The sequence below is a fragment of the Culex quinquefasciatus genome, chromosome 1 (genome assembly GCF_015732765.1).
Source record: "Culex quinquefasciatus strain JHB chromosome 1, VPISU_Cqui_1.0_pri_paternal, whole genome shotgun sequence".
Classification (NCBI taxonomy): Eukaryota; Metazoa; Arthropoda; class Insecta; order Diptera; family Culicidae; genus Culex; species Culex quinquefasciatus.
The window spans coordinates 40,533,316-40,546,418 of NC_051861.1; the positions used below are offsets into that span (position 1 = coordinate 40,533,316).

Genomic DNA, 13,103 nt, shown 5'->3' on the forward strand with positions numbered 1-13,103 from the left:
GGGTTAAAAAGTGAATATTAGAAGAAAAAAAAATAACAGCAGAACAAAACAACGGAACATCAAAGCAACTGAACAACAAAACAACAGAACAACAGAACAACAGAACAACAGAAAAACAGAACAACAGAACAACAGAACAACAAAACAACAGAACAACAGAACAACAGAACAACAAAACAACAGAACAACAGAACAACAGAACAACAGAACAACAGAACAACAGAACAACAGAACAACAGAACAACAGAACAACAGAACAACAGAACAACAGAACAACAGAACAACAGAACAGCAGAACAACAGAACAACAGAACAACAGAACAACAGAACAACAGAACATCAGAACAACAGAACAACAGAACAACAGAACAACAGAACAACAGAACAACAGAACAACAGAACAACAGAACAACAGAACAACAGAACAACAGAACAACAGAACAACAGAACAACAGAACAACGGATCAACAGAACAACAGAACAACGGAACAACAGAACAACAGAACATCAGAACATCAGAACATCAGAACAACAGAACAACGGAACAACAGAACAACAGAACAACAGAACAACAGAACAACAGAACAACAGAACAACAGAACAACAGAACAACAGAACAACAGAACAACAGAACAACAGAACAAAACTAGCAGAATAACGTAAGTACCCCAATCTCCGCTAAACGTTTAAGGTTCATCTTCCTCGTGGCTAAATCTGCCAGTCAGGTTCCGGTATAGTTGTGGTTTTTTTTCTTTCCTTAACGACCTGACTCGATTTTCGATTCATTGAGGCGTTTGTTCGTGGCTCATGCAACATCGTCGCCGACCGCCGACTCGAAGTTGACTTTTGTTGCGCGGTAAACCCGGAGAAGAAATGCACGTTGCCATTAGCACGTGTCTTGAAGCACGGCGTTTTCTTGCATCATTTGAGTCGTGTTTGAGCATTTCCAGCGGCAAAAGCGTCGAAGGAGGTGATAATATTAGCGCTTCTTACGTGTGTTTTTTCCCCTTTAGTTGTTGTTATGTGGTGCAGTACGCGTTGATGGATTTCTGGTGCAGGCGGTTGTTTTTTCCTTCTTCTGAAGCTTAGATAGAGAGAAAAAAGGGAAATCTTTTTCTTTTAGGAGGCGATAAGTGAACATAACACAGAAGGCACAGTAGATTTCGCTTTCGTTACGCGGCACGCAATTGTGGTTCGGACAAAGTTGTGAACTTTTGAAAAAGTGTAATTTCTCATCAGGGTGTTAAAAACGGTGGCTATGGAGATGGATCAATGAGTTATCACGAACCGGTTGCGTAAAGGACCATGCTTTGTGCGGTCTGACATAAGTTTCATAACTGTTTCATTCGTGTTGGTTTATGATTAGTCTATGTTTTGATCAATTTAAGTTTGTTTGATAAATTTTGCAGCAGAGCAAAATTTTAAAATGGATGTAAAATCTTGTAATTGATCAACGGCTTCAGTTGAATAAAACCATACAACAAAAAAAAAAAAAAAAAAACACTGGAGAAACACGAAGAATGCTTAAACATTCATGCAGCAAAAATAACCAGAATCCATTTTGACTTAGAGATGCAACAACACCTTGACCAACTCGATCAGAAGAAAGTGTGAGTTGGCTTTCAGACGAACCTTGAGCATTGACAAACGAAACATCCAAACGATTAAAAAGTTTTTCAAGGCATGCTTTCTAGAACAACCTTATCAGGAAAAAAATAGTCATCGCTACTTTCAAATGTGTCTTATAGGATTTTTTCTGCTTTCCAATGCTTCTAAGAGCGAAATATTTCATCGAAAAATTTCTTATATCTTTATTTTAAGATTTTTACTTCATCATTTATTGAAAACTTTTTAAAAATTGTTCAGTAAACTAGTCAAATTATGTATTAAATGTGTCTTTTATTCATCAAAATGGGCAAAATAAGAAAAGAAACAAATTTGTGGAATGTTGCAAATCGCTAAATATTTTTAGAATTATATTTTAACTGAGTTTTGAATTTGTGGAATTTATTTAGTAAGTAAAATTTCAAAACCGTGTTTAAATGAAATTTTTATTACAATTAAAAGATTATTACATATTTTTTGTGAACAAATATCATGTGTCTGCTCTGATTTAGCTGATACTACCATTTTTTTCTGGTGTAAGATTTTTATTGAATTTTTATGAACAAATATGGAGTAATTCTCCGCCAACTCACACAGCAGTTGCCCCGACCCCTCTTCGATTTGCGTGAAACTTTGTCCTTAGAGGTAACTTTTGTCCCTGATCACGAATCCGAGGTCCGTTTTTTGATATCTCGTGACGGAGGGGCGGTAAGACCCCTTCGATTTTTGAACATGCGAAAAAAGAGGTGTTTTTCAATAATTTGCAGCCTGAAACGGTGACGAGATAGAAATTTGGTGTCAAAGGGACTTTTATGTAAAATTAGACGCCCGATTTGATGGTGTACTTAGAATTCCAAAAAACGTATTTTTCATCGAAAAAACATTTTTTTTTTTTTGAAAACTGTGCCATTTTCCGTTACTCGACTGTAAAATTTTTTGGATCATGTCATTTTAAAGGAAATTTAATGTTCTTTTCGAATCTACATTGATCCAGAAGGGTCATTTTTCATTTGGAACAAAAATTTTCATTTTAAAATTTTGTATTTTTTTAACTTTGCAGGGTTATTTTTTAGAGTGTAACAATGTTGTACAAAGTTGTAGAGCAGACAATTACAAAATTGTTGATACATAAACATAAGGGATTGGCTTTTAAACATCACGAGTTATCGCGATTTTACAAAACAAAAAAGTACTAAAAAAGTTACTTTTTGCGTTTCTCTTTGTTTCGTCGTCCGTGTCTGTCGCGGGTCATGAACGGGCATGAATAACGACGACCAACATTTTCAAAACTTTTTTTTTCGTAAAATCGCGATTACTCGTGATGTTTATAAGCAAACACCTTATGTTTAAATATCATTTTTCTGTAATTGTCTGATTTACAACTTTGTTGAACATTGTTACACTCTAAAAAATAACCCTGCAAAGTGAGAAAAAACACAAAATTTTAAAATGAAAAATGAAATGGTGATTTAAAAATTTTAAATTAATTTTCCCTTAAAATTACATGTTACAATTTTTTTAACAGTTAAGTAATGAAAAATAGTAGAGTTTTTAAAACTTTTGTAGTGTTTTTTCGATGAAAAATACATTTTTTCGAAATTCTGAGTACGCCATCAAATCAGGCATCTAATTTTACATAAAAGTCCCTTTGACACCAAATTTCTATCTCGTCACTATTTCAGGCTGCAAATTATTGAAAAACACCTCTTTTTTAGCATGTTCTAAAATGGAAGGGGTCGTACCGCCCCTCCGTCATGAAATATCAAAAAAACGAACCTCGGATTGGTGATCAGGGACAAAAGTTACTCTGAGAACAAAGTTTCACGCAAATCGAAGAGGGGTCGAGGCAACTCTTCCTGATTTTCTGTGAGTTGGTAGAGAATTACTCCTCAGCAGCCAGTCTTTAGACCGATCAACAAAGTCAATATAGCTTTTTGAAAATGTTTTGTGTAGATGTGCTTTTTCTTCATAATGTTTTGTTAAATACGAAAAAATTAAACATTTTTTGAAAAAATACCTTTAAAATGCGTACAATTTGATGGCACCTTATAAAAAAAATCATTTTACAGGAAAATTATGGACTTGAAATTTTAGCTTTCAATAATTTTGGATTTTTTTTATCAAATCTCCGGTTCCGATTCTGCAGCTTCCTAAACTCTTGCGCAAATAATACCATTTCAGTTCCCTTTAGAATATAGAAAAATTTCATAATAAAAAATTATTAATTTAAAGAGTTCATGTTTGGAAACTAAAAAAAATATAAAAAAACCGTGATTTTTTTCATGTACCGTAAAGTGGGGAGACATTGATTGGTTGAAGATTTTGTTTTTGCAGAAACAAAAATACGTTTTGTTTTTGCAGAAAATAAATACGGATGGAACGGTATGAAATTAAACCACGGACGAACGGACATGACACCAGGAGCAAATTTTCTTCAAATTTCTGAAGCAAACTATCACTTGCGTCATCTACATTCAAGTTGTCGAAGTAGCATCGCGCGATTAAGCCTGATTTCTCAAAATGTCTTATGCAATAATTAATTAAAACATTTAGCTTTAGTATGGTGCTAGAAACAGTTTTTTTTGGCATTAAGTTTGTCTTTATGATTCTATGTAATTTATCATGGACCCTAAAATTGCCGAAAAAAGTATAGAAACAGTATTCTATTATAAATTCATACGACCATTTCAAAAAATGCCCATGAGTTTGCTTCATCAGCTGGCTTTGTTTACGTTTTAAACCACGTGGCGCGAAGATCTCGCTTGCGCTGGTTTTCGCCAAGAAGAAGTGAAAGAAAACCTGCTTCACTTTTTGAAACCCCGTGTCATGTCCGTTCGTCCGTGATTAAACTGAGCTTGGTAGAGAAGTGTTCCAAGTATCCCAAGAAGCAGTGTAATTTTTTGATATTTTTCAATAGTTAACTAATTTTAGTTATGAAAACATCGTTTTATAGAATTATAAAAAAAAATCCATCAAAGTTTCGTCATTTTCTCTATAAAAATAAGTTCGAGTTGTAAAATGACTAGCATTATCGGATTTAATTGAAAAAAATAAAAATTTAAGAACAGACGAAGATAATTTTTGAATAACAAGTGTCTTTGAAACAGAACTCGGGAATATCTTAAGATTTAAAAAGCAATGTCAAAATTAGGGTTAGTGAAATTTCACGATTTCGCGGACAGCGTGAAATCCGCGAAATTTGGCTTTTTCCGCGCAATCCCGTGAAATTTTATGTTTGTGTGAAAATGTAACGATTTTTCATGAAATAACTTATCAAACTTAAAAAGGAATAAAAATAATGTTATGAACTACTGTAGAATTAAGCGAGTGAATACCCTGGTTTTGTTACTAATATAGGGTTAATGATTTCTGACGGTTTCGTAGACGGCGTGAAATTCGTGAAACTTATCAATTTTCTCGAATCATTGAATGCAAATCTGGGCAAAAAAATAAAAATATAAATATTGAAATAACAAGCCATAGTTTCAACATTTGCATCGAAAAAGTGTTTTAAAATGCATTTTACACTAGTTCAGTAGTTTTGCAATCATTATAGTTTTCAAAAAATGTAAGATTTGACGAAAACAATAATTTTAGCAAAAAAAAAAAATACATCTGGCGATAACAAACATCGAAAACATTCAAAAATTTGAAAGATTTTTAAATGAACCCAAACATTCTAAAAGTGTATTGAAAAACGCAGGGGAATGAATTTTAAATTTATTTCAGCTGATCCATTGAAATTTTTAAGTTCTTCGATAAAAAATTTTTTTTGTCCCCTGATTTTTCGGGCCAACTTCGAAGGGAGGGGGAGAAGGGGGGGAGACAAAAACTTTTAATAAAACTTGTACCAGCCAAACAACTTAAAAAATATTTCATCCAAAAAGAAAAGAAATTAAAAAGCTTGATTATATATTTTTCATTCGCTGTATTAAAAATTTTAGTGCTTTTTTATTTGAAAGGTATAGTTTTGAATGAAATTAAAAGAATCAAGCTTTGTTTTATTCAAAATAAAATTAATAGTATTTTTTTTATCTTTGGAATCATTTTTTGAAAATATAACAAATTTGTTTTGGGCCTGTAAAATTTTAACGATCTCATTTAGAATAAAAATTTCGATTTTGTTAAAAATTATATTATTTTTACAAAATGTTTATAAATTTAGTTTTTGACAAATGAGCTAAAACCCCTTTAAAATTTGTTTCATGGGCTAAAAGACGCAGAAAGTTCAATTTATCTTACTCATTTTGACTGGACAAATCTAGCTTTAATATGATATTCAATAAAATGTAAAATGAAAAAAAAAAAAAAAAAGTTGGTCGTCATCGATCATGGCCGTTCATGGTCACCCGCGACAGACACGGACGACGAAACAAAGAGAAACGCAAAAAGTAACTTTTTCAAAACTTTTTTTCGTAAAATCGCGATAACTCGTGATGTTTATAAGCAAACCCATTATGTCTATATATCAAAATTTTTGTAATTGTCTGCTCTACAACTTTGTAGAACATTGTTACGCTCTAAAAACTAACCCTGCAAAGTTAGAAAAAACACGAAATTTTAAAATGAAAAATTTTGTTCTAAATGAAAAAATTACCCTTCTGGGTCAATGTAGATTCAAAAAGTACATTGAATTTCCCATAAAATGACACGTTTCAAAAAATTTTACAGTCGAGTAACGGAAAATGGGAGAATTTTTAAAACTTTTTTTGTATTTTTTTCGATGAAAAAAACGTTTTTTCGGAATTCTGAGTACGCCATCAAATCGGGCGTCTAATTTTACATAAAAGTCTCTTTGACACCAAATTTCTATCTCATCACCGTTTCAGACTGCACATTATTGAAAAACACCTCTTTTTTCGCATGTTCAAAAATTTAAGGGGTCGTACCGCCCCTCCGTCACGAGATATCAAAAAACGGACCTCGGATTCATGATCAGGGACAAAAGTTACCCCTTAGGACAAAGTTTCACGCAAATCGACGAGGGGTCGGGGCAACTTTTCCCGATTTCGTGTGAGTTGGTAGAAAATTACCCATAACAGAAGCAAATTAGCGATAAAATTTGAGCTTTGTTAGTCGAATATTAAAAGAGCAGTTCAGTAAATGAGAATACGCGTGCCCTACATTTTGTTTCAAAATATATATAGAGCCCATCCAATAACCAGGAGGATTTTTTTTTAATTGGAAGATTTTTTTTGTCGCATTCAAATTTAGTAAAGATTTGTTTTACATAATAATACACAATGAAGCATAAAAAGTAGTTTCTGTGATTTAAACATAGAATTTTCAGAGTTATTTTAACATTTTTCAAGTTCCGCGAAATTTGCGTGAAATTTGGTGTTTTGAAATTGAGGTCCCCGTGAAATTTGCAATTTTCGAGCGTGAAAAATCACTAAGCCTAGTCAAAATATTGACAACGATTTTCGATACACTAACGGCCCCAAGACAATTTTTTTAACCAACATTCATGCCCATAACAACCACAATCCCAAATGTAGGCCACAACAGATCCGGCTCTCGTCACGGACCCACCGTCGTCGTTTCACCGAACAATCATCACGTGGGAATTTTGTCACATCGTGGAACCTCCACAACGCATCGTATGTGTGTGTGTGTGTGTGTGTGGTCGTTATATAATTTCACATTCCGGCCGTCCCTTTAAGGCAGGTAGGTATCCGGTGACTTGCCGGCTAGTGTGGCATTACTAATTCAGGATCAGCCGGGCTGGGTGAATGATTTTTTTTTTTGGTGACAGATGTCGTTGGTACCCACAGGGGAGGAAACGTTATCCGTTTTCTGGAAACCAGGTTATGTGCGTGCCCCGTGTGTTACAGTTTCATAATGCAACAAAGACAAGCTGTTGATTCACAACGCCACTTTCCACTCGCCGTCTGATAACTAGGCGTTCCAAATGTTTCTTTTTCCAAAAACTTTTTGGTGTGATCTACCGATAACAGTTGATTCACCACAATTATCACCCACACAATCGGGCCAAAAATGGTGCTTTCGATTTCCCGAGAAGCAATGAGTGAACTCATTCGGTGGCACATTGAACGAAACAAATCGAAATTTCGAAAATGATGGACTATCGATCGATCGACCGGTCACGTGGAGGTTGTTGAAAATGAAATTTGTCTTACTTTCGATACGCCACCTCGTCACAACACACGCACTCGCACTTTATTTTTGGACGAAGGGGGTTTTGGGAGCAAGAGGAGGGTGTCTTTACACACCCGGCAACCGTCGTCAAGATCGGTTACGGTTGCCATGGTCAGGTCTTTAAATTTCACTGCTCACGTTTTTTTGTTGTTTACTTTTGTGGACTGTATAGTGTATGCTCCTCACCTTCGTGATTCGTATCTTGGCATTGTGTGTTGGCTGAAACTTGATTATGATTATATTGTCTTTCTTAGCATGGAAAATACAAAAAAAAAATTATAGGTCTTAAAGGTTCAAATTAAACTCCAGATTTGTTTTCCTCTTCTTATCATTTATTAACATTTGCAGTGTGCGATTGAATCGAAATGCATTGAAACATCACAGACGTTGAAGCGGCTAGGCCTACTGCGTAAAGTTGTATCGCAGAGACATGATTCGTTGAAGTTGGTTGAGATTGAGCACGGAGTGTTCATACATCAACACAATTCTGAATCGACAGGGGAGGAAGAAGCGTGGGAACACATCACCCCATACGCCCCGAGATTTGGTTGTACTCCGAGACCCTCTGGGATGGACATCATTTGCTGTAGTTATAGCGCTACAAGTTGCTCTCTGAGCAGTTCTCTACGAAATCGATCTTTTTTTTTGAATTTAAATTTTTGTATATTTCAATCCGGCTGAAACTTTTTTGGTGCCTTCGGTATGCCCAAAGAAGCCATTTTGCATCATTAGTTTGTCCATGTAATTTTCCATACAAATTTGGCAGCTGTCCATACAAAAATGATATACCGTAAACAGGGGTGACTGTGATAGCCCGGGGTGACATTGATAGAAATTTGAATAGGCCACTAATTTCGATACATCCAATGTAACAGTCACATTTTTGCATACATGTTCGATAATAAGCTATCCCTTGATGCTTACATACACAAAATTCTCAAAAATGTTAAGATATTCATTTAACGGGCATTTGAAAAACCTATCAAAGTCACCCCGGGCTATCAAAGTCACCCCAGTTTACGGTATGCAAATTCAAAAATCTGTATCTTTTGAAGGATTTTTTTGATCGATTTGGTGTCTTCGGCAAAGTTGTAAGTATGGATAAGGACTACACTGAAAAAAATGATACACGGTAAAAAAAATTTTGTGATTTTTTATTTAACTTTTTGTCACTAAAAACTGATTTGCAAAAAAAAAACACTATTTTTTTTATTTTTTTATATGTTTTATGGGACATAAAATGCCAACTTTTCAGAAATTTCCAGGATTTGACAAAAAATCTTTGACCGAGTTATGAATTTTCGAATCAAAACCATTTTTTTCAAAAAATCGAAATACTGATCGCAAAAATTTTTCAATTTATTTTTCGATGTAAAATCAAATTTGCAATCAAAAAGTACATCAGTGAAATTTTCATAAAGTGCACCGTTATCAAGATATAGCCATATTTAGGATTATTTTTAAATAGTCGCAGTTTTCATTTTTTAAATTAGTGCACATGTTTGCCTACTTAAAAAAAATATTTTCGAAAAGCTGAGAAAATTCTCTATATTTTGCTTTTTTGAACTTTGTTGATACGACCTATAGTTGCTGAGATATTGCCATGCAAAGGTTTAAAAAAGCAGGAAAATTGATGTTTTCTAAGTCTCACTCAAACAACCTACCATTTTCTAACGTCGATATCTCAGCAACCGATTTTCAATGTTAAAATATGAAACATTCTTAAATTTTCCGATCTTTCCGAAAACAATACTTTTCAAATTTTCAAATCAAGACTTACATTTCAAAAGGGCCAAACATTCAATAGTACGCCTTTTTGAAATGTTAGTCTTGATTTAAAAAAAATGAAAATATTTTTTTCGGAAAGATCGAAAAATTTCACGAATGTTTAATATTTTAACATTGAAAATCGGACAATTAGTTGCTGAGATATCAACGATAGAAAATGGTGGGTTGTTTTGGTGAGACTTTGAAAACATAAATTTTCCTGCTTTTTAAACCATTGCAATGCATTGCATGGCAATATCTCAGCAACTAAAGGTCGTATAAAAAAAAATAAATTTTAATATATCAAATTGAAAATTTTTTAATCTGTTTTAATTTATTGAAGATTTAGATGACTTTTTTTTGAATTTGGTGTTTTTCGATCTAATTTTCAAAAATTTCCTTTTTTTATTAATTTAAGTCTTCTTTTGATAAGGTTTCTGAAATCAGCAACAAACAAATGCAAACATTGAGTGTGCACCTCTTACACATCCATCGAATTAAGCGGATTTAGTTTTTAAATTTACCAAAATTTAAAAATTTGAAAAAAAAAATCAAATACTCTGAAATTTAAAATTATGTTTATCAAATTGATAGATTTTTTATCCGTTTTAATTTGATACAGATTTATAAGACTCTTTTTTACTTTAGATTTTTTGTTTTTTTTTTGTATACATTTGATTATAGGACGTTTTCAAAAAAGCCTAGAGTTTAGTTTTTGAATTTCGTCAGTTTCATGAATTTTTTCATGCTCTTATTTTTTACGAGTTTTTTTTTTGATATTTCAATTATTTTAGTTTTATATTGTTTTTAGGTTTTATTTTTGAATTTTAATTTTTTTATTAATCTTTCAATAAAAAAATTGATTTTAAATATTTTTTATTTTTCATTGTCTTATGCTTTTATTTTTTTTAGTTTTTAAAAATTTAATTTTTTTTAAATTTTGAATAATTTTTATTTTTAAATTTCTATTTAATACTTTAAAATTTTTCAAATATTTAACACTTTTTTTAATTTTTTTTTGATTTTTTTTAATTTTTGTGTTTTTGAAATCTTTTATTATTTTTCTATTAATTTTAAATTACATTTAAAATAAATTTGTTATCTTTTTTAAAAATAATATTCAATATTAAATATATTGATTCTTTTTAGATATTTTTTTTTTGGCTTAATTTTTAATAATTTTTTAAACTTTTTGTTTTTTTAAGTTTTTTATTTTTTTTTAATCTATAAAATTTGTAATTTGTTGTTTTTTCCGTGCTTGATTCGATTTTTCCATGCATAATTCTAATTGATGCGGCAGCAAACAGGCTGAATACCGGATAGCAAAGTGAAATTCCGAAGAACTGAGAGCAAATTTGCTACCGCGACAAGAACCGCTGTGGGGTGTTGACGTCGGGTGCGAATTTGATTTGCTTCGATGTTTGCCACCAGCGCTGAAGATGCACTAATTGGTGGTAAATTACTGGTAATCTTTCGATCATTGATTATATAGAATTTTTTTTCCCCGTGAAAATTCAACAACTTATTCGAAAAAAATATACACAGTTTACACGACGTCGTTCCTTCCCATCAACGATGATATAGGAAGGGCTTTTGAAATCACAAAACAACAGTGCTTTACCATAATGTCCACCGTTATGTAATTTAAGTGAAGTACCTATTCAACTTTCAACGCTCAACCTTAAACCTTATCCAATTTAGCACATAATTGGCATAGGAATCGAAGAGAAAAAAAGTGTAGGTTGTACAGGATGGTCAGTAATTTTGACATGTTTATCCTCATGATTTCAACAGAGTAGACTACTTCTAGTGTCCTATTAGTGGAACAATCAATTCTGACCTACTTTGACCGGTTACAGATGCCCCGGTGGAAGAATTTGCCTCCATGTTAAAAGAACGGGGATAGTCCTCACGAAAAGAATCGTGAGGAAAGTGCTATTTTGCGAGAGTATAGTCCTCTCGCGTGTTCATTCGTTCATTGGAACAGTTCATCCTATTGAGTGGCTTATATGGACAAATGACCGCCACTTAGTCACCGAACCATGGTGGCCCATACGGCAAAGGCACGCTTCAATATGCCGAAGGTCATGGGTTCGAGTCTCGGTACCGGCACTCTTTTTTTTTTGATAGATGAACTTTTATTGAAGATGAACCCATGAGTAAAGTACTCTTGGTAATTTCGGGATTTATCCTCTCCGTCCGCACACAGTACCATTTTACTACCGAATCGTGCTCTTTATCCTCTCGTATGCCGATGTCCAGTTCTGGGTGCATGGTCCAGTAAAAGGGCAAGATGCATGTCAAACTATATTATTTTTTAAACCATGTCATGTAACTATAAAATGTCTGCCAAGAACTCGTCAAGGATCCAGGAGTCTCCCGAGCAAAAATATACACCTAAAAAAATCATTAAAAGATAGTTAAAGTTTATTATAGTTAGTTCATGTTTCACGGAACAAATTGGCCGAAAAATGCAAAACGATTCGTCCAATATTAAGAATGTTACAGAATTTCTAACACCACCGCTAAAAACTTCAACTTCTGGAGTTTTTTTGAAAAGGTCCATTAATTCAAATTTTGAAACCGGGTTTTTGAAACCGCGTGTTTTCAGGTGTATTAAAAAACACCCAAAAAACAAAAACTGGAAATTTGGTTTATTGAACCTTTTCAAAAAAAAACTCCAGACTTTTTTTCAAGCTCTTCTAACAACCATCAGCCTGCTTGGTTGCATGAGCGTCACGACGCCTACCTCAATTCTTCCTCAAGTGCTTCCAGAAGAGAGTGGAGAAAAAGTTGAAGTTTTTAGCGGTGGGGTTAAAAATTCTGTAGCCTTCAATAGTTGATGAATCTTTGCGCACTCTTCGGCAAAGGGTCTCAAAACTGGCAGAAATCAAAATGTACCGAGGCAGGATTGCCAGTTCTTCAAGCTTTTAGACTTGTTTGGAAGATCTTCAACGATTTATAACAGTTGCGCTGACTTAATCGTTTTTTAAACATACAAAATTGCAGTAAGAAAAGCCAAATCATTCTTTTGACCGGATTACTCGAAAGGTTTCGCGGTGTGCCTGCAGCTATGCGTGGTACACAGACAAAAAAAAGGTAAGCAACAACGCGCGGCAGCGTAATTTAAAGATCCGCATCGTCACCGGTGCCGCAGCTGCCCCAACAGACAACACCGGCTACGTGGACTACTGATCGCGATTGTTGTTATAAAATCAATTTTTCGAATTAGGTAATATTTGAAAACAAGTGTGAGAAAAGCTCTCCGGGCGGGCGGGCTGGCGGACGAACTTTATGTGGACCAACATGTTTTTTGACGGTGTTGTTGTTGTTGTTGCAGTTTGCGGATGTTTTTCCTCCTTCAAACCACCACCGTCACCACAGCCGCCGTGATCCATTCATAAGTAACGAGCTGGTCGTCGACGGGGGGAGAAAAAGAGTGCTGAAACATGAATGAAATCGCTTGAATAGGGGGTAGCGATCGCGGGCCAGGTGAGTGAAAATGTAACGAGGCAATTTGCTGAACATGGAACTTATTAGCTTTGACGTGGGATCTGATTCGAAGACACGAT

General features: G+C 33.9%; 1 protein-coding gene across 1 annotated transcript in view; it reads left to right on the forward strand.

Annotated features, from left to right (window-relative positions):
- The window catches only part of LOC119769557, a 56,107-nt gene extending 43,381 nt beyond the window's left edge, over positions 1 to 12,726 (forward strand). Inside the window, exon 5 of the mRNA XM_038262443.1 lies at positions 12,583 to 12,726. Coding sequence (XP_038118371.1) covers positions 12,583 to 12,726 — 144 coding nt within the window. The remainder of the gene's footprint in view (positions 1 to 12,582) is intronic.
- The last annotated feature ends 377 nt before the right edge of the window (positions 12,727 to 13,103 follow it).